At 36.8% G+C, this 23049-nt stretch overlaps 1 protein-coding gene across 12 annotated transcripts in view; it reads left to right on the forward strand.

The window, feature by feature from the left end:
* The window catches only part of LOC131439375 (complexin), a 721216-nt gene extending 703678 nt beyond the window's left edge, over window positions 1-17538 (forward strand). For 7 of the 12 annotated variants that reach the window (XM_058610312.1, XM_058610344.1, XM_058610354.1 and 4 more), the window contains 3 exons: window positions 4390-4522; window positions 6116-6142; window positions 13376-17538. In XM_058610312.1, the coding sequence (XP_058466295.1) occupies window positions 4390-4522; window positions 6116-6142; window positions 13376-13449 (234 nt within the window). In that variant the 3' untranslated portion in view covers window positions 13450-17538. The remainder of the gene's footprint in view (window positions 1-4389; window positions 4523-6115; window positions 6143-13375) is intronic. The other 5 variants (XM_058610369.1, XM_058610377.1, XM_058610396.1 and 2 more) reach the window with 2 other exon arrangements.
* The last annotated feature ends 5511 nt before the right edge of the window (window positions 17539-23049 follow it).

Here is a 23049-nt window from a genome sequence, read left to right on the forward strand (position 1 = left end):
TGAAACTGAAGTGATAGCAGCATAGTCTGTTTGAGAAAGTTGTGTAGTTTTTAATGATGAAAAACTTTGTAAAACATGAAAAACTCATATAAATTGAAAATATATATGGTTTCGTTCTTCAAGTAAGATTTCAATTTCGCTTACTGCTGGTCTAACTTTGCAGCACTCCATTGTTCACTGCACTGTCTTTGTTTCTGTCGTCGCGACCGTAAGCAATTTTCGACTGTGTCGTATGAGATGCGAACACAAACTGACTTCGTAATACACCCAAACCTCCATTTACGTAATAATCGGGACTTCGTATTAGGTGTACAACTTTGCTTCCGCTGTTTTTTTTTTTTCAAAATTTATAGCTTTATTGCGAAAAAGTGCTTACAGATGTATTATTCAAAGTATTGTCCGTCGCTAGCGACAACTTTCTCCCATCTTTCCGAAAATTTTCGGATCCCGGCTCGAAAAAAGGAGTCCTTTTTTGAAGCTATCCATGAAGCAATCCATTTTTCCAACTCTTCGAAGGATTGAAAATGTTGATCTGCCAGGCCGTGTGCCATCGAACGGAATAGGTGGAAGTCAGAAGGGGCGACATCTGGGGAATACGGCGGGTGGAGCCAGACTTCCCATTTCAGCGTTTCCAGGTACTTTTTGACCACTTTTGCGACGTGAGGCCGAGCATTGTCGTGTTGGAGGATGACTTTGTCATGTCGCTCTTGATATTGTGGCCGCTTCACTTTTAGCGCGCGACTAAGGCGCGTCAGTTGCGTTCGGTAGCGATCTCCTGTGATGGTTTCACCCGGTTTCAAGAGCTTGTAGTGAATCACACCGAGCTGGGGGATCAGCTACAAATACAAATCCAAATTCAAATCATAACCTTGGCACCGTGAATATTCGGTTTTGCCTTCGACGAAGTAGCATGCCCGAGCTTTTCCCATGATCTTCTGCGTGTAGGATTATCGTATCGAACCCACTTTTCATCACCGGCTACGATTCGAAGTAAAAACCTCTCACGATTTTGTCTTTGAAGCAGTTGCTCATATACAAATAGACGGCGTTCGATGTCCCTCGGTTTCAATTCGTACGGCACCCAGTTTCCTTCTTTGTGAATCATGCCCAGGGCCTTGAGATGTTTTGAAATGGCTTGCTGACTCACTCCCAACGATTCGGCAAGCTCTTCTTGGGTTTGGCACGAATCTTCATCAAGCAATGCTTCTAGTTGTTCATCTTTGAAGGTAATTTCTCTTCCACCACCATGTTTGTCTTCGACATCGAAATCACCATTTTTAAAACGTTGAAATCACTCCTGACACGTTCTTTTACTCAGAGCAGCATCACCGTAAGTTTCTGAGAGCTTTCAATGCGCTTCAGCTGCATTTTTTTCGAATTGTTACAGAAAAGTAAAACTTCCCACAAATGGCGAGAATTGGGCACATAAACAGACATTTTCAGTCGGTACAGCCACCTATCGGAAAACGGCGGAAGCAAAGATGTACACCTGATAAATTGAATTATGACGTAAAAAATGTTTGGAATTTTCAACGATATTTGGAATTTTCAACGCAAAAAAAGGTTTCCCTATGTATGTATATTATTGGATATGTATAATATAATGGATAACTATAGAACAAAAATTATTATTATTAGAGGGAGAAGGATATTCTAAGTCGCATCAATTTCCAATATGGCGACTTCCGGTCCATCGATATTCCTTACAAACCATCGGAATATGAGTATTTTCGGAACTGGTTTGATGAGTACATGTTAGAAAACGATGTCTGAGGTGGTTCTGAATTCCAAGATGGCGACTTCCGGTTTATTGATGTTTCGGTAAAAACCCTTACAATATGGCTGTTTTAGGAACGAAATTGATGAGTACATGTTGGAAAACGATGTTTGAGGTGGTTCTAAATTCCAAGATGGTTTATTGATATTCCTTGAAAACCCTTACAATATGTGTCGATACTACTCGAACTGCTCGAATACCTTCACAATATGCATATTTTCGGAACGGTTTTCATGAGCAGGCATTTACATTTTAGTCTAATATATGTGGCAGATCCAAAATATAACCGGATTTAGCAAAAAAAATACTAAAATACCAGTCAAATCAGATTATCAAGACTGTTGAAACTGCTGAGCAAGTGCTCTAAATAAAGCGAAATTCTGCATAAAATGAATTAAAGCAGAACTCAGAACCACCTCAAACCACGTTTCCGAGATCTATTCATCAAACCCGTTATTGTAGGGGTTTTGAGGAATATTGTAAGGGTTTTTAAGAAATATCAATAAACCGGAAGTCGCCATCTTGGATTTCAGAACCACCTCAAACATTGTTTTCTAACATGTACTCATCAATTCCGTTTCTAAAATACCCATATTGTAACGGATTTTAAGAAATATCAATAAACCGGAAGTCGCCATCTTGGAATTTAGAACCACCTCAAACATCGTTTTCCGAAATCTACACATCAAACCCGTTCCGAAAAGACCCATATTGTAAGGGTTTTTAAGAAATATAAATAAACCGGAAGTCGCCATCTTGGAATTCAGAACCACCTCAAACATCGTGTTCTAACATGTACTCATCAATTCCGTTCCTAAAATACCCATATTGTGTTTATTTTCTTGGAATGTAAATGAGCCGGATATGATTTTCCTTATATGCAAAAAACTCTTTTTACGAAGTAGGTTCGTAAAAAAGTTTACGTTACTTGAGATTTGGTTCGTAAAAAAAGATTACGTTATTTGGGTTTTGTTCGTAAAAAGAGTTACGTAAAAAGAGGTAACGTAAAAAAAGTTTACGTAAACGGATGTTTGGGTGTATTTAATTGTGTGTCAGAATGTTTGATGTAACTTATCCTTACTTTAGTGTACGTGCATCGTTTCAAAATTTAGTATTGAAGAAGGGGGATGCTTTCACAGTTCACACAATCGATCAACTAACTGATGTTCGGTGAAGTGTGAAGGAAGCGTGCCATCTTTATTCGCATTCACGACGATTTGCGCCCCATGAGAAACTTTGATGGAGACACATAGTAGTTCATGATACTGCTTTGCCTCTGAGATAAATATTTACCAAACAATTAACATTCCAAAGAGAATTGCACTATGCACTATATGCTGAAGTATATCGAACTAGACTGTAAAAGCCAACATGCTGCCTTCGGAAATGCATACGCTTAGCTAGAGACGACGAGATAGCTTCCAAAGGTAATAAAAGTTTTTCATGTGCCATCTATTTACTTTATACTGGCGCTGTTGACCACAGTGTCACTAAACCAAGCACCCTTGTTTACCTTGGTTTGTGGTTACCATGGGGAAGAACCGGTAAAATAAAACGCACCTCGTTAGACCTAATGGTTTGCTATAAATTTTCTTGTTTGTGTGTGTGTATTTTGAGTGAATTTATATGAGGTTTTTTAGAAATAGCAACATATAATAAAATGAATAATGATGTTTTCGTTGTTGGAAGTATTTTTACTTTCTCGTATTGATTAATTTTCTTGTTTACTAAACACGATGGTTTGATGAAAGAAACTCAATCAAATATGCCACCAGAACCAGTTCCAGTATCTCATCTGTTATAAGCAACATTATATTTATCCGATGAATGAAACGGAACATTAATGGACCATAAGTCGAGCAAATGAAAGGCAACCGATGATTATCCGAGATCCAATCCGTTCAACACTCCACATACAATGATCATCGGACAATTGAGCTCAGTAAAACCAATACAATCAATTGAATTAGGACGTGACACAGAAAACTCTCGCACCGAGAGCAGCATACAAATTGAACACGATTGCTCAATTATCTGCTTGATTCCGATTCGAACAAATTATAGCATCACTACCGTGAATGGGCGGCTTCAATGTGCCATCAGGTGTGCACATTCACGAGTCCGGTTTCCGATTTCACCCACCATATTTCGGTGTATTTTTTTTCGTTCATCACGCGAATCCATTGCCAAAGCTACAATTAGATTCGCCAAACATAATTGCTTCGTGAGCTAGGAATGCATCCATCCATTAAGAGGGGAGAGGCTGGACAAGCTGCCGCACAATAGGCGTTAACGAATGTTGATCCACCCCATTCGCTCGCCAATCCCAATCCGAGGACGATCATCGAAACAGAGCTGATTATCGACCAAACTGTCGGCAAACGCGAAATAACGATTTCTGGGTAATTGCTTCGGTCAGCAATTTTGGCTGCCGGTGCCGAATTTGCTGGGGATTATTTCCTTTTTTCCCCCTGACTTGGGTGTGGGGTGCGAACGAGATGAAGTTTGATAATTAAAAACTTTATCTCATTGCGTGCTTTTTTCCTTCATATCGAATTAATTAATACCTACTAACGGCGATTCTTTCTTGTTCTCCCTTTTGCTATTTGCAGTATAACATAAAGAAAAAGGAGGAAGTGGTCGAACAGGCACCCCAGGAGGAACCCAATCCGCTGATGCGGAAAAAGAAAACACCGGAAGAGCTGGCGGCCGAAGCGGAACAGGAGGACCTGGACGACTTCACGAGTAAGTATTTCGGCTGGATGCGTCGGATGGCCTGCTGGAAGTAGGCATTTGGAGCCCAAGGCGGACCACTATTGGAGTGGTTCCCGTACAGATTCTCGTGAACAAAATAAAACTCACAAATCGACAAAAAAAAATGCACAACAGTCTAAATACAATCGAACCTATCGGTGTTATCGGATAGAGAGTCGAAATAATCACGGCGTTTACACTATCGATGTCTTATGTGTACAAGTACCTATATAATCTCGTAACAACTACAACAAACCTGTGACGATAATACCTCTTACGGTGGAACTCATTGACAATACATATATCCTATCCTTCCATTTATACTTAAATGATAAGATCCAAATAAACATATGCGTTTTGATTTAGTTTGTGTTTTTTCTGTTCTGTCCTATTTTAGACACAGTTTAAGAACTAGCAATTTTTTTTAACACTTAAAAAATATTAATATTCGAATATTCATATAAAGTAGTTAATATTCCTCAAATGATTGGTCAAAATCATTGGGTTTAATCGTAGTCTAGGTACAAGAAATTTCAGAATGAAAATAAAATCGAAAAGTTATTTCACTACCGAGTACCTTAAAAATGTTGACTGAAAACGAATCTAAAATATCATCAATTTTGAACGTTAGCCTAACTTTTGCCAAAGCAAATTTGCAAATATATCCTATTTTTTATCAGAGCTGCTGTGGAAGTCATTGTGTGATCCCGCTGGTACGGCGTAGGTGGAAATTCTGGTCTGGTAACCATTCAACAACCGTTTCCGGAAGAGAATTTATCCAATCGGTTAAAATAGTTTTGTTTTTCCTGTCGGAACATAACCTAACATCAGCCCTTTTTTGTAAAGAAGGGCGAATCTTACAACAGTAAACAAAACGAGTTTCTCTTACCTACGAATAAATGCTTCGAAATTCTACAATTTTGCCTAAAAATTCTGCTAAAATCTCAATCTTGGTAATACAAGGAACTATAGCCGAACCCGACCAATACCCGTTCGGGTTCGGGAAAAACTGCGTCACATAGAAGTTGACCAATTTTTGATCGTAACATATTGGATCTTTTAAGGTATTAAATGTTTGTTGATTCTTCAGCACTGCTCATCATATTGCCTAATATGAGTCTCTATAACCTATCTTAAAAATCAGTAGTAGCTAGGTAACGTACTAACGTAAAATCAGAATGCTAAAGCTTAAGCTAAATTGGAAAACCAAACAATTCAGAGGAATATTAATTACGATTAGTCACTGCTCAACAAGTTAGTTTTGCCAAGTTGTCAATAGTGTTAAGTTAAGCTTGTGACTGTTTCATTATTCCCTATATAATTTGATTCCAATGAATCATTTGACCCCACAATAGTTCAATCAACACGTTACCCGCTTACACTCCCGTAAAATAACTACGCACGCAAGCTACGTGAACATTGACACTTTTCTTTATTTCTGTCAACAACAAAAAAATCCAATGGTTGGTAACAAACATCGGTTGTCTTAACAACGCATTCATATTCATCTTTCGAACGAACAACCAAAAACTAACAAAAATGCGTCATTCTCGAAATTCAAATCAATCCCCTCACCTCTTGTAGATGGCGACCCGTCAAGCGGTAATAGAAGTAAGTAGTAAGATATTGTGTAATGTATCACTTTCAAAAAGTTTTTATCAAAATGCTACATATGCCACACACCAAAAAAATAGTTATAATCGTACTACACTCAAAACATGACCGTTGTTTTTTCCTTCTTCTAAGTCGTAAGTGTTAGATCGACGACACGACCTGCCACTCGTCTATCAAAACTGTATCGTAAATTTAACTACCCCTCAGTAACTGGAAATGTCAAATCGAAAACGCTAGTGATTTTTTTTAAACTGGCAGCACAAGTTGATATATTTATTGATTTTGAATAACAGTCACCATAACCTTGGTTACTGCATATCGAAGGCAAGATGAATGTAAACAAAATAAATTTTAGTTCGGTTATTATATTACGGAACATTTTAATGGATTTACCTGCCTCGAGCGTAATGTAAAAATTGAAGAGTATAAGTTATGTCTTTTATAAAGCCAAGTTCAAGATTCAGGTCTTAGGGACATTGGGATGCATAACTAACTGCTGACTTCAAACCGTTGTGTGATAACAGCTCAGCGAAAACCAACGAGGAAGACATGGAAATGACCGACAACGAGCTGAGCGAGGCTAGTGCTCTGCGGTACCTGCATAACGTACGGTAAAATGATTTCTTTGTGGAATTCCACTAGTAATCCTCGAATAGTGGCCAACAAGGTGAAATACTGTTTCCACTGCTGCGCAATCAATCGACACAAAACAATTTTGACACCGGCATATTACACCGAATCCTACTGCCCAGAAAAGCTAGCAGTTGAAGTGTACGGATGAATCGCTGGAAGCAGATCATTGTCCTCGTTCGTTGGTTTCATCCATAGTTTCGATTAAATTCCGAAAATCGAGTTCATTTAAATACATTTCTGCTTAATTTGGATAAATTTTAACACTAATAGAACTATTCCACCGCTTTCAAAACATGTTTATTTGTTTTGGGGTTCCTTGGTAACTAGTCCATAGCAACTTAAACAGTGTTGCTCGAGAAGATTATTTTTATCATTTACAAGGGGTCGCTAGATTTGTGGTAACTGGCGGTGAATCGTTAACGAACAGCTTTAATGCTGATTTTTCTTCGGAGTGCCTGGTCGTGTCGTCGGTTAGATGGTACCTGTAGCATTGAAGCGGTATACGAAGGGTTTTCCCTCCTTTAAACCAAGCTTATATAAAATACATTCTTTGTATGAATAAATAGAATCGTGCTGCCTATAGTGTTCGTTGAAAAACAATGTTAATTGTTATTGTTAAAGCAACAATATTATTTGTATCAAAACGCAAATAATACAGTAAAGTTTCCTATCTCTCCATCTCTCTTTCTCTTTCAAGTACTTACCCTATCTCTATCTGTGTTATGTATCGTTGTTACAACAAGAATAATACGAAACAATTACAAAATCATACATTCAATGGTGTACTTGATGTTGAAACATTCTACTACAAAGCTTCAGAACAACAAACAAAATACTATGCTTTCAGACAGCGCTTTTCTCAGAACAGCAAACAATAATAAAAAAACAGTTGTTGACCAATTTATCACTTCACATAATGCTTTTATCAACACTAATTCGCAAACAATCCTTCTTACAACATAAATAGCTCAAAGAAAGTGCGGCCTTGATGTTCACCACCACTCTTTCAGCCTTAAAAATAGCACCTTGAAAAAAAAACAATGATCTATATTCGTAATTGATTTCACTGTAACACGCATCCGCAATAGAAAAGTTTCTCACGTTCTCTTCAGCTTCCTGTGCTTCCGTCACTGTTTTAATTATCGCGATTAGTGCTTCTTCATCCTATAACTGAAACCGTAATGACGCTCGCCAAGAGTTAGTCGTTATGAAAGAGAAAGAGAGCCCCAATAGTCGCGGTTTCAACTATCCGACGATGGCAGCACTTTCTTTGAAAGTGGTCATTCATCCCAATATCGTTTCTACATACGTCTTCTGCTAATGAACACCCCTAGCTTCGGCCCAACGTCTTTCCTTCCTGCCTAAGAGATCACAGATGTGCAAATGGCAACAGAAAGTATGAATCAATTTAAGATATGCTTTGTGATACACAGGTCTATCGCACATCATTGACCTTCGCTCTTAAAGCAATCGCCCACATCCACATCCACATTCTAAAAGCTTAAAATTTCTCCCCTAATGTTTTTCCAACACGAAAAACACACTTCTGCGAAAAACGGAACGAAACGACAAAAAACAAATCGCACACATTAATCACAAACAGAAACTGCCACAGGAAAACAGACAAATTAACAATCAGTAAACACCCAACAATTAAGTCACTCTCGGGGAAAAAAAGCGGCAAAGAGGAGAACATTTTCAGCCTTAACAACGTTCTTTTGGAAGATGTACATGAATGGGACAGACCCAGTTTTCCGGACACTCCCACTGTTGTGTCTATTATGACAGAACCGAGTCTGGTGAAATCTCGGCTTGTTTCCTCTAGAGTGACTATAATCAGAGTGGCTACAGCTGTTCGTTTGGAATGACAGCTACCAGTTCCATACGAGCAAACGACCTGTCAAATCAATGTAAAGCTAATGGAATGTTTTTAATTGTTGCCAGCATTACGGATGAGATGTCGTCACTCTGGTTATAGGCACTCTATTTTCCTCCAGCACGAACAGGTTGGGTGCGATGTTCGCATTTGTCTAAATATCCATTTTTACCGTTTCGCGTAGACGTTTTGATGTACTTGTGCTATCCGTGTACCTAGAAGACATCCCAACTGACATTTGGCAGAGTGTTTCGCAAAACTGTTGGCTGTCATTTCTTTAAACATAGATTAGCAAACAAACTGACGGTTTGTTGTCCAGTCGTTTCACTCGATAATCCGGTGAGACGTCAAACAAAAATGTATTGTAATCGTTCAATGATGGTCCCGTACAGATGCTGAGCAATTTATACGAACCAAAAATTGTTCAACATAAGATCTAAATCGGACTAGAAATCATTGATTTTGATTAATTTGAGTTAACTTTGTTACCAAATTGCAGGATTCATATATTTACATTTCTTGGCAAACACACGGATGATAAACATAATAAAAATCTGTTGGAATTGAAAACAGGATAAATTGCAAAGCTGTAGATAATTTACCCATTTCTGTCAACGTCGCTTTCAAATCTAGCCTGGTTTCTGCCGGCTATTGGAATTTATTCCAAGCGGGTGTTATTTCTGAAAAGACCCACTTAGAAAAAAACGTTCAACGGTGGTCCTTCATTGGTCCAATACGTTGGATCATTGGTCCAATGAAAGTCCAATCAATCGTTCAACGGGAGGCCAACACGAGACCTTCGTTTGCCGATTTTGAAACAGACCGTTGAACCGAATGCCATTTTTTCTCGTTCAACAAACCCGGCAGTCCATTGTTGAGCCATTTTTAACATGAGGAGTTGAAGCCCCGTTGGACTAGTTTTACTGCAGAATTTCTGAAGTTTTTTCCACTTATTTGTTTCAACTAACAATACATACCTGCACAATACTTCTACTTCACGTAAAATAACAACATGTAAAGGCAACACTTAATTTTCACACTATTTTTGCAAGACAAATTGAACGAATATTTCGTGCAATATGTCGTTCAACAAGCGCTCAAAAACCAACAAAATTGAACGGCCTGCTGAGAGGGGATTTCCGGCATCATCAGGGTTGCCACATATACAGATTAATCTGTATTTTACAGATTTTCCAGATAAATTTGTGACCAAGATTTTGTATATACAGATTACAGATTTTCTCAAGAAATGCAGATTTCTAAAGATTTTTGATAGCGTGGATTAAAAATTGAAGAATATCGAGTTAAAATATATTGAATCATGGTACTGTTATTTCTCGAAGTAAAACCATTTTGTGTTAATTTTTAAAGGAGGATAAAACTTACATAAAAGAGAACATCAAGCACAGTAAACACAGATGTCCTATCTGCTAACAAGGACTTTTCTTTGCTCACTTCATCTTGCAACTAGTGTGGCGTAATTCCTTACACACTTAATTTCGTTCGGTAATTCTTGCCTCTTTTGACGAGTTTTGAACAGCCGAACTACCGAATATTTCCATTCTACTGATATATCAGCACAAATGAACATTTGTTGACAGCAGTACCTCAAGGTACCGCAGTGATAAAACGTGAATGTTACCGCCCACTTAGAAAAAAACGTTCAACGGTGGTCCTTCATTGGTCCAATACGTTGTATCATTGGTCCAATGAAAGTCCAATCAATCGTTCAACGGGAGGCCAACACGGGTCCTTCGTTTGCCGATTTTGAAACAGACCGTTGAACCGAATGCTATTTTTTTCGTTCAACAAACCCGGCAGACAGAGGTCCATTGTTGAGCCATTTTTAACATGAGGAGTTGGAGCCCCGTTGGACTAGTTTCACTGCAGAATTTCTGAAGTTTTCTCCACTCATTTGTTTAAACTAACAATACATACCTGCACAATACTTCTACTTCACGTAGAATAACAACAAATTTTCTTTCTATGTAAAGGTAAAACTTAATTTTCACACTATTTTTGCAAGAGAAAAAACAACAACAAACCGTTCCAGCAAATTGAACGAATATTTCGTGCAATATATCGTTCAACAAGCGATCAAAAATCAACAAAATTGAACGGCCTGCTGAGAGGGCGATAAAATCACCTACCGAGATTTGAACAGCTGAGGTCGGTAATCCAATTTAAGTGCTTTCAAAAATTGCTTCTGATGAAATGGAAAGATGATGGCCTCGGTCATAACGTAAGGTAATAAAAAAGGAAGGTTGCCAACTGCACTATACCTAATAAACTAAAGTAAAAATAATCAGACTAAGTTCTCACTTTCAAATTGGATTTTAAAAGTTTTTCATCAAATCATCATTTCGAAAGGCTCGAATTCAAAAATAACTTTCAGCGTTTTTCCAACTACAACATCATAAAATTCAGACCAAGAAAGACTTTTTCATTCCGGATTGTTCGGATTTAAATGCGGCAACCCTGGGCGTCATGTGTAATTCTCGGTTGATTTTCCAGAAGGCCGTAACAGCAAGTGACAGTTTCTCTTTATTCACTCTCTCTTTCGATTATTGTGATGTGATCTAAAAAGAGTTTCTTGGATTTCACAGTTCAGTTTGGAAGTCGAACGTTTCGAGCATCATTCTATGCAAAGAGTTAAGTGATAAACGTGTAAACCGCTTGGTAATTAATAGAAGAGAAAGTAAACAAAGAGAAACTTGTCACTGGCCTTCTGGAAAATCAACCGAGAATTGATTCCACATTGTCTCCCAGACGGACTGAGCAACGAATCCTTACTCGACTGCTCGGTTTTGATAGTTCGATAAATCCGATTGACAATGACATTGTGAATATCATTGAATTTTCGTTTTCTTTGTAAATGTATCAAAAAAGTTAGACAACTTTCGGCATTTGAATTCCGATTCAAATCCGAGTGGAAAATTATATTATAAAGAATCAATGCGAACTACAGCGCAACAATCGATTCTGAATAAATTTCAGAAAGTTCGAAAAATTTTACTCCGACAAATAAGAAACAGCCCTCTTAGAAAAAAAAAAAACGAACAACGGTGGCCTTTCGTTGGTCCAATCAATCGTTCAACGGGAGGCCAACACGGGTCCCTCGTTTGCCGATTTTGAAACAGACCGTTGAACCGAATGCCATTTTTTTCGTTCAACAAACCCGGCAGACAGATGTCCATTGTTGAGCCATTTTCAATATGAGAAGTTGGAGCCCCGCTGGACTAGTTTTACTGGAGAATTTTGGAAGTTTTTATCTACTTTATTTGAATGAACACTACATACCTGTAGAATACTTATACTTTTTTGTAGAATAACAACAAATTTTCTTTCTATATGAAGATATCACCAAATTTTCACACTATTTTTGTGGGAGTGAAATCAACAACAAACCGTTCCTGCAAATTGAATGACTATTTCGTGCAGTATGCCGCTCAACCAGCGTTGCCATGTATACAGATTTTTCGGTATTTATACTGATCATTGACCTCTATACCGCAATACAGATAAATTCTCCTAAAATACCGATAACCCACAGATTATACAGATAAATACCATTTTTGTTTTTAGTTTTGATAGGCATGAGAAAATGTTGTTTTTTGCTTACTTAAATAAGACCTGGTAATATTTTTCTGGTACTTATGCAGCAGAGATTCTGATAGATTTTTGCGCCGAATTCAGATTTTTTTAAAAAATGACCTGGCAACGCTGCGTCCAACAAACGCTCAACGATCAACAAAATATAATCACTTGCTGAGTGGGCGGACTAAGCAATGAATTCTTACTCGACTGCTCGGCTGTGAGTGTTCAATAAATCCGATTGACAGTGACATTATGAATATCATTGAATTTTCCTTCTGTTCGTGAATGTTTGAGTGTAGAATTCAGGCAACTTTCGCCATTTGAATTTCGATTCAAATTGGAGTATTCAGTATGAATCCCGAAGCAAAGGGAATTACAAACACAACAATCGGTTTCGACCCTCTCAGCAGGTGGTTTTACTTTGTTGGTCGTTGAGCGCTTGTTGAACAACATACTGCACGAAATATTCGTTCAGTTTGCTTTAACGGTTTGTTGTTGTTCCTTCTCATGCAAAAATAGTGTGAAAATTCGGTGTTACCTTCATATAGAAAGAAGATTTGTTATTATTCTACGTGAAGTAGATGTATTGTACAGGTATGTAGTGTTAGTTTAAAAAAAAAAGAAAACAACGGTTTGACAGCAGTTAATGTGGAAACGGCACAACTCATATTGAAAAGTAAAACGCAATTCACAAGAGCTCGTGTATTCACAAATGATTCAGGTTTTATCAATAAAACCCAGTAATGAAGCAAAAGATTGTTTTCCATTTAGTAGATAAAACAAATAGAAATTCAACCAGTATGAAAATAAGCAACTAATTGAAAACTTATCTGGATTTCCAGACTCTTCTTTGCTACTAGACTCGAGAGTGTCTGAACACACAACAGCGCAAAACAAAACACTGAATCTTAAATCTTCCCTCTAATTCTCTTCCGACTTATTTTTTCGGCTTTCCGAATATATTAACATAATAACCTAGTGAACATTTTTTCTTTCCCAGCAAACTACTAACATGTGTGACTAACAAAAACATGTCTTTTTTCTCTTTCTCACGCTCATTACTTCCCGGTACATCACTAATACGCTAACAACCAACTCCGATCGTTCGACGAACAACTCTTCAGAGTTGAAAAACTCCATAGAGACGCAGGTGAACGAGATCAAGACGCAGATCGAAGGAAAATGCTCCTTACAGTGATTATCCATCACCCGTATTCAGCAGTATATTCAATAAAATTACACCTAATTTAAAAAAGAAAAAGGAATAAGAAACAGAATGCAAATGTTATAGAAAACCAAAATAGTAATTATTTAAAAAGCATGAAAACAAGTAATTAAAACATATTTAAATGTAACGTTTTAAATTAAACTTAAAAAAACAAGAAAGTGAAAGGCAGAGAAAAGCATAACATTTAGGCAGCATTTATCACCATCACCAGTTCCCTCAGTGAGCAACCTACATAACGAACACAGGAGAGAAGCACCGTGTGAAAGCAGTGCAGCAGATTGGAGTCAACACCCACAACCACTGATACTTAGGAACATACATAAATCCCAAAATCAAGAAAAAAAATAATAGTGAAAAAAACACGATCACTCCATTCACCGAATTCAACACAAGCTCATTTCGACACATACCATTGAAAACAAACGAACGTTAATAGTAAACCATATAAAGAAGAAAAAAAAAACATTGTTAAAAATAGGACACCCAGGTGAATCAACTTATTGAAAAATGTGATTATCGACAAGAGAAAAAAAATGAACGTTTCGATTATCCGCAGCTCCTTTGTTTGTGTTGCTTCTGGATAAGTGGATAGAAGGGACGGTGGGAAGTGTTTGTTTCGGAACTTAGCGGCAGCACAGATGATAACAACGGCCGAAAAGTGACAAACATTGTGATAGATCAGTCTTGAAAAAAAATCGTTATTCGTTTGTAGTTAAACCACAGACTTTGCTTTAGTCCGTTTGCATTTTGTTGAGTGATTTTTGAATACCGTAGAATTTTAGGAGACATCAATTTAGAGCAAAATGATTATTGAGAATATGAATTCCTAGCAAAATTAAAACAGATTAAAGATTTAGCTTGAAGTTTGTTGACAATTTAGATCCTGTATAAATCCCCAGATCGAGTGACAAAGTGTTCACAAAAAGGAAAGACAAACAAATCACAAGACAAAATTATTCTATTATCTAAAGCAGTGTGCCGAGGTATTCGAACGAACAAACACGTAATTGTAGAATTACCCGAAACAGAAACTATAATTGCTGCGTATTTTTATCGGTTGTTATTTGGAGCAATGATTTGCCGTTATTTCTCGGTTTTGAGAATAATCTATTAGTGTTTGAAAATATTTGCCTGATGAGTAGTTTTAGTGAGCAGATATATACACAAAAGAGAAGCAATCGTTCAACCCCAATTCCTTGAACCCACTTGATCGCAACACTTGACTGGTGTGAAATTAATGTTATCCTGCATCGTTTTCGTCGTAAGTGCACTACGAATTAGATGAGTTTCGAAACCACGTGATGTGCACAGTTTTGTTGCTTTTCTTTTACTCGATCTCAATACTATCTGTTGGCCATATTTTTGAACTGATGTTTGAACACCTGCTCAGAACATTTTTTTCTTCCGATCCATGCGTTGTGGGGTTGAAGTATCCATAATGGGAGTTGGAAGCAAATTTTAATGAATGTCGCATTTTTGTTTTTCAAATGATCAATAAGACACGTGTCAGCCTTCGCTTTAAATAGGAACTGAAGGCGAACCATTGCAAACAGAGTACTATTTTTCAATGAACATGAATGATGAACAACGAGTACTCTTCAAAGTGAATGTTGACAGCTGGCTTATGGGCCATTAAAAACAACGCGACAAATGAACTGTCATTCTCCCAGCGTGCGTGTAAACCCTGCAAACTATGTCGATCATCTGCAAATTGCAAATGCACTGGGGTCGTTGAATCTAATCACTTATTTGTTGAATGGCTTAGATTGTGATATCACCAACATCAGCAAGGATGCCAGGTTAGATTTTGAAAAATTTTCTAACAGGTTTTTGAAAGTTTGCGCACTTGAAATGCTTCAATGAAAGTGATGTTTTGCGGGATGAGCGATCGAAAGGCAGAATAAACAAGTGTTTGATTGTTTGTGAATTTTAGGAAATCTGTGTGAAGACTACGATTATTTGCAAAAACTTGAAAATAAAAAAAATCTATAAATTCACAGACAATTCTGCAAAACCTGGCATCCCTGAGCAGCTGCTGTGTTGATTGTTTATCAACCGGACAATACGGATACATTCGCATATTTTCAATCTATTCTCACACACATTCTGTTAAGTGTTTATGTCGCGCTAATTGATGTCGTGTCGCTATTAGTAAATGTATTGTAAACTAAAGATTTTCCTGACAACAGCAAAACAAACCATACCAAACTAAGTAGCTTCACATGTTTAGTGAGGAATGATGTAAACACAACAGCAGTAACACATTAACACTAACAAACAAACCAAACGAACAGTATATTTATCTCTATCCTATCGTTATAAATCATTGATTAGTGACGAAAACGAAAGCAAAATGTTCAATGAAATTAGCGAAAACTCGTACTATTTAAGCATTTCCTCTAAGACACTTAAATTCTCTTCTTACTATCATACAACAAACCCAATAATAACAAGCATCACTATTCTGTACAATTGGCAAACCACTGGGTACTCAAAACTGGTAATTTACAGAATAAAAAATCAATCAGAATAGAATTCTGAACATTTCAACCAACTGCATACCGGCATCGAATCCCTACTCCGACAAGTTTCTCATCAATCCATCATTAGCTCTGGACGAAACGGGGAGAACCCTTACACATTAACAATCTGTTTGATGAAAAAAAATGAAAACAAAAAACGAATTCACTGTCTACCATCGAAATTTTACAATCCTAAACTAATCAACCAGAACAAATATCAACCAAAAAGTGGAAACCGAGAAACTGGAACAAAACGACGTTTGTTTATAATTGTTGAAGAGAATTAATGAAAAGTTACACATTAAAATAAAACACAAAAAACTGTTGAAAACTCTGTTTTATTTGTTTCTGTTTACCATTCAGCAGACACGCACATACTTCATTTACCACACCCTCATTCTCTTTATAGACAGCTGTCAGTTTAATAATTATCGATCGTCTTGATTGTCAGCCCTATCCTGGGGTGGCCATCTGATTGCATTACCGCCCATTTTGTCGCCCATACTCACAGATTACTCGCGCATTTCCCAGGTGAACTACGATTTGCGAAAGATAAAATGAACAGTCAAATACAATATAAGTGTCAATTATTATATGAGAAGCATACAAAAAAAACAAAACAGAAAGTTATTTATATTTAAATGATAAATAAGAAAAGAAAGTAGAGAAGAAAATAACTTGATACGAGCAGAAAATCGAACGGAATATTAGTGCTTAGCATTGGGTTTGATATTGGTCGGCAACTGAACGATAGCGAGCTTGAGTTTGTAAAAAAAATGGTGTACTGACACATTCGCCCGGCTGTCAACATGTTCAGTAATATGCATCGGCTCGATGGAAACATCAATATGATGCGCAAAGCAGGAGCTATAAAACTTGTGTTCAGTCGACCACGGGCTGACCAATTTCACGGCAAGAGTGAAATAACGTTGTTGAAGCAAAGTAGTTGCATTCTCATGAAACCCTTTACCGTAGTGACAAGAGAGTATATCAAATTATGGCGGCAGTCAGTGAGTGTTTTGAAAAGCAAATTTAGCCTCTAATTTTGGGACAAAATTTTAAATAATTTTTGTATGGAATTGTTTCAGTGGCAAGTTTCCATATTTTTCGCGTCTTGTTATTTGTTTCCCTGTTTCTAAAAATCAGCTTATCATTGAATGTGTCAAAACATTCTATTCCCATCAATCTATCCATACTTAATCTTAGGCTTTAATAGTGGATCAACTAGTAAATATAAAACTCCCATTCCAACAATAAAACGTTTCTATTCTAACTTTTTCTCCCAACTATTCTTCACTCAAAACACACCTCGATGGATGCGAAGTAGAAAACAAACAATAAAGACAAGCTTGAGCTGCTGCCATGTTTCAGTTATCTCATTCAATTATAGAGCGAATTAAAACAAGCAAAATTATTATGCAAAGCTAGCAGAGTTATGTAAGCCAGTGTATAGATAACAAGAACAGAACATGAATAACACAAATACCGTATCTATCTACTGGAAACAAAAGAAAACAAATAAACCAAAAAAACCACATTGATGTTGTTCTCTGTGTTTTCTTTCTGCCTCTACTTTTCTATAGCTTTTACTTATTCAGTGTGTCTTTGTGAATGTGTGTATGATTAAAGAATGAAGTATGTTTATCTTATAATCTGTTGTCTTCTAGCTGAGCATCTGTGTACGTGGATAATCGTAAATTTATGGCTAAATTTTGTTTCTATTTACTAATAATCCGCTAATCTTTTACGGAGTAACTAAGGTATTTTAGAACACTTATTTTTGATGTTGCTTTCTAGTATTCTTGCGTTATCGTTTCTGATCTAAATGAATTTTTACTAAGTATTAAATTTGAGTTTCGAAACAAATTCGAAACGATTGAATTGGGCCCTAGTTGTCAAACATCATTTCATTCATCACGTGTTCAAATGTAACATCATCTTTTTCATTTTTTATGGCCATATTCTGCGACTAAAAACGTTATAGTAATCGCCGAGAAAATCCGGATGTTTTAAACAATAAAAGATTTAGTTGTTCATCAAACCGAACAAATAGTTGTTTCATATATTCAAAGATGTTCTATAATTTTTTTCGTATGTTTTTCTCATAGTTAAAAATAAGTCATCAATAGTTTATGAAATGCATTTTTTCGAAAACGTTTTGACTGGTGTTTTATTTACACAATTGCTCAAGGAAATCATCAAGTGTTCTAAAATACCTCCGTTTTCTTGAAAGCTTTACTATTCATGTGATCTTCTAGTTCGATTTGCTTTGAATGTAACTGTTCATATGCGTATGTGAGGATAACAGTCGTTAACGGTAGTTGTGACATTTTTCGACAAACCGAAATATAAAAAGTGCACACACACAGCATGACATTAAAATATATAAAACATCATACCTAGTAGTTTCCTCCGTTGGACAAATTGTAAAGAAGATTGCTAAACAAGGAGCACATCGATTATCGGATACTCCATAGTAAACCATCGGGTCAACGTTGGCCCAACAATGTAATTGTATATTCAAGAAACTGTCGATGCAATTGGAGAAGGATTGTCCGCCGATCAGGCATGGAGTGGAGAAGGATTGTCGTGCCTAATCAGGCCGGCATGGCTCGACAAAATTCACTGGGTACATACTCAGAAAACAGATGTGTAAATATTCACAAAGCCTTTTGCGCAAATAATAGGTGTTTAGACGTCTATATTTTTGCACGAAAATTGACTTGTCTTCTATTCGTAAGATATTAACAATTTGGGAAAAACAGTAAACGTTGGAAAATAAGCTAGCAGTTTTTTTTGTTGTCACTAGATGAACCTTGAAAACTAAGGGCATATTCAGGAGCGTTCTAGTTGTAGATGCATAATTTATGTCAGTTTTAAAATTTAAATCTAGCAATTATAACAAAATTGGACTTTTGAGTACTTTTCCGAACTCTGCATATCTCTTCTTCCTTATTTTTCGTTTCTCGTTTCTCCTTACTTGAGATGGCATCAGTTAATAACATAGTTTTTGTTTCTAGCCCAATGGGCTACACTTTCACTGGACTACTACTGAAAGCCTTGTTGTGTTGTTAAAACAAGCCGCCATAGCAGAGATACCTGGCGAAAATAAGAAATGCCTTCAAGCTGAGTTGAAAAAGTCTGTAAACTGAGAAAGTGTGCGGACCCAAGTACTCTATAAAGAATGGAGAACGAAATAAGATTAAGTTAGCAAAAAACAAAAAAAACACCGTTGATTTTAAAAGTCCGGAAATCATGATGAATGTCTGCGAAAACCATGATTTTAAAAAGTTTGTGAAAAAGCAGCTTATTTGCAATCATGCAATATTTCAGACAAATTTGAAGACCTGGCATTTCTGCGCCACAGCACCCCAGTAAAGTTTGTCAAGCCGCATCGGTCCGATCATCGGCCCGAATGTCGGATCGATTGAGCACGACAAACTGTACACCATTTTCTTAACCGCGTCAACCTAAAATCTTTCAAAATAGATTGACGTTTACATTGTGTACGGTTAGCGTAAAAGATCGAAGGGATACCAAAACAAGGCATTATGCGATAGCGTGCTAAAGAGCATTGGGATTTTTTTGCTTCGATTAAGGAGGCTTTTACCTTAAGGGCTTTCGCCCTTCTCGGGCCAGATAAATTCTGACCCTATGTTTAGAATTGAAATCAAAAAGCGGTATAAATGCCGATCAATCGGTATACCTGACAAAGTTGTTTCGAGCATCTGCTTTGGTATCTCTTCACTTTTTTGCACTAGCGATAAACAATTGGAACGTCACTCTTGTTCGAAACGCAATCATAAGCTTTTGTGCACGATCCCTCCGATGTTCGAATTTACTGGGACCGTTAAAAATATTTCCGTCTGACGAAAATTCACCGCATTGAATACGAAACACGTCGTCACACCCCGTTTGCATGTGCCTGGCAGATTTCCCCTCAGACACCTAGTAGTGTCTGCCAGAATGTTGGTAGAATTCTTACAAGAATCTGGCAACAATACAATAACTGTTTTCGGTAGAGAAGCGCCTAGCGGTTATTAATCTGTATTATACAGATTTTTACATGCGCGTACAGATTTCATACAGAATACAGATTTTGTACAGATTTCCTAAACTCGATACAGATTTATACAGATTTCACAAAAAAGGAAACAACAAATTATTTTTTTTTTCTACTCGAGCTCTCTTTGCAGCAGTGAAGAGAATAAAGTTTCGTGATTGATTGACGAATCTGAAATTGATCTGAAAATCTTATAATGGGGTTGGCATTTCAAGTTGAGAGCTGAGATCCCACATCAACTTACAAAATCAATTTGTTGAAGGTATATGAAATTGAAATTATGTTCTGTTAATTGCAATTTCTGATTAAAAATTGCAAACGTTTAATTTCGTAGCTGTAGAGTGAGATATGAATATTGAACGGCCAGTGAGTTCTATATTATAAAATCATAAAATTTTGGAATTACACTACCTCTACATATTTTCATTATAAAAATCTCGATTTAAAATTGAATAGATAAATACAGATTTTTCATTCGGGGTAATACAGATCTGGCATCTCTGCTTACAAGACTGCCCGTTTGTGAGGAATTCTGGCAACCGTCAGAAGGCTGGCTGCATTCCGGCTGCTGTCAAAATTGTTTAGGCGAATTCGCGTCATTGTCTCGCCGTATGTGTCTTGTTTATTTCTCTCTTCTTTTTTTTCTTTTTTTTATTCGACTTCATTTGATAGTCGACAATTCCGCATGTACATACAAAAAGCAAATCTTGAGACGAGGTAAATGAGATTGAAATATGTATGTTTGGTAGTGAGAAAGTAATGTTAACATTTTCCATAATTAGTATATATGAAAAGCAATAACTTATCGCTTTTCATATGTAGTTTTTATTGAAAAAATAAAACCAAGACGCTAATAATGTAAAACCTATTCAAACCGATACTGCTAGTCTTGTATGGCAAAAATCCGACAGAAACAGAACCGTTAATAACCGCTAGGCGAAATTCTCTGCCAGAAACGGTTGTTGCATTGTTGCCAGACTTTTGCCGGAATTCTGGCAGAATTCCGGCAAAATTGTCTGGCAAACACAGCCAGCCATCTGGGGGTAAATCTGCCCGCCGCGTACAAGTGGGTGGCAGGACCGTTTTGAATCGGTTCTTCATGAACCGATGTTTAGATGAAGGGCAATAACTTAGCTTTTGCACTACCAAACATTATATGAAAAGCTTTTCCTCTCAATATACCAATATTTTCATTTCATTTACCTGTTCTCATAACTCATAACGTTTTTATTTTTGAATGTACATGCAAGATTGACGAATATCAAATGACGTCGATTAAAAAAAAGGAAGAGCGATCTTGCAAGACGTTAGAATTTAACTAAAAATAAGCACAAAACCTTGCAAAGCCAAACAAGAAGAAGACAACAATTTGTCAGTTTAGTTTGGTCAATCGGTTGGGTAAATGTTTCACCCACTCGGATTTGATTTGGAACTGGTAATTCGGGCTGGGTCTACCTACATACCACGCGTAGTATATTGTCGTTGCAATACTTACATGCAATTCGTTAGAGGGAGAGCTCAGCGCAGCGAAAATCACCAACGACGTCAGTTGATCTGTCATTTCCTATTCAACGCTTCATTAAACCATGTTACATCATAAATATTTTGTTGTCTTGATTGTAGCCCACGTGCTATCGCAGAAATAAATAAGCTCTCTTTCTTATACTATCTGAGGTCAAGGGACTTCGCTTCTTCTTTTTTTTCCAAACACAATATTATTAGAGTCAATCCTGTAACAAGTCCAACAAATGTTTCAAAACCGTTCAATATTAGTTCCGTACAGATTTCGTGAATGTGTCAGCATTGAATCGACGCCGATCAACATTCAAAACATGAGACGGACCAATATTGAGCAATTAATTTTTAATCACTTTGATTGAACTTCTTACTAGGAATATTGATATCCAGTACTATAAAATTTGTCCTAATTAATTCATAAATCAAAAAATCTTTCTTGAAATAATGAGAAACATATGAATTAGTACATCAACATTAAACGTCTGTAATTGGAGATTTTAGGATTGAAGGAAAACCTACGATCTGACTTACATTCTGTACTCAAGAAAGTAAGTTAAGGTAAGTATAAATTTTATGTTTATAACATCAAGCGACTAGCCGGAAATAATATGTGAATAAATGTTTCTCTGTGCAAACAAGCTATTTTTGTGTAACTAGATTGTTTTTGTGGAAGAAAAAATACACATCGAATACTAAAATAAATACATACTTTTCCTCTACTCGCTTCTGACAACTGTGTTCGATTTCTTCTGACGGATAGTGTGCGCAATGTATCCGATAAAATTGAGCCGGGGAATTTTGGTGGACTTTCTAGACAAATAACACGACCGATATCACAGTTGTTTTTATTACATTATAAATTAGCTCTCATCAGTCGACAAAATTCTGTTTTGTTCGGATATCTGTTATTTCAGAACAACTCTACTAATCTCAAACAGCGACCATGTTGTGGTTCTGAAACTGATGGAAATTATTCTAGACTTCCCGAAGAATACACGAAACCGCAAGAAACATTATAAACCACAAAAAAATGGTCTGATATTTTAAATGTAATCATATGACGTGTTTCTGAACTAGCATAAGGATGATTGAAATGAAACATAAATCAAAAGCAATGTAAACTAATTAGTAAAAAAATATAATTTTCAAGCAAAATGAACCATTATATGTAGAATGTAGAGTTTTTTAAGCATCCTATTCGTAGTAATCATAACACTGTCAGTAGAAGTGCTTTCAAAGCAAGTCAATGGACAGTGTATTTGTTCCAAGTAGAAATGAAAATATTATGTCTTTCACAAGGAAGTCATCCTCTGGAAGGAACACAAAAAACGGCTGCACCCACCTGTTGTTTCGCAACAACAAAAACAAATCACTGAAAATGCAGAAATATAGAAGCACCTCTAGTTTGCTAGTTTGAATTCCTCCCAACAATACACGATCCCGTACACCCAGCATGCCTCTACTCTG

This window comes from Malaya genurostris, chromosome 1, assembly GCF_030247185.1.
Source record: "Malaya genurostris strain Urasoe2022 chromosome 1, Malgen_1.1, whole genome shotgun sequence".
In the NCBI taxonomy this organism is placed as follows: Eukaryota; Metazoa; Arthropoda; class Insecta; order Diptera; family Culicidae; genus Malaya; species Malaya genurostris.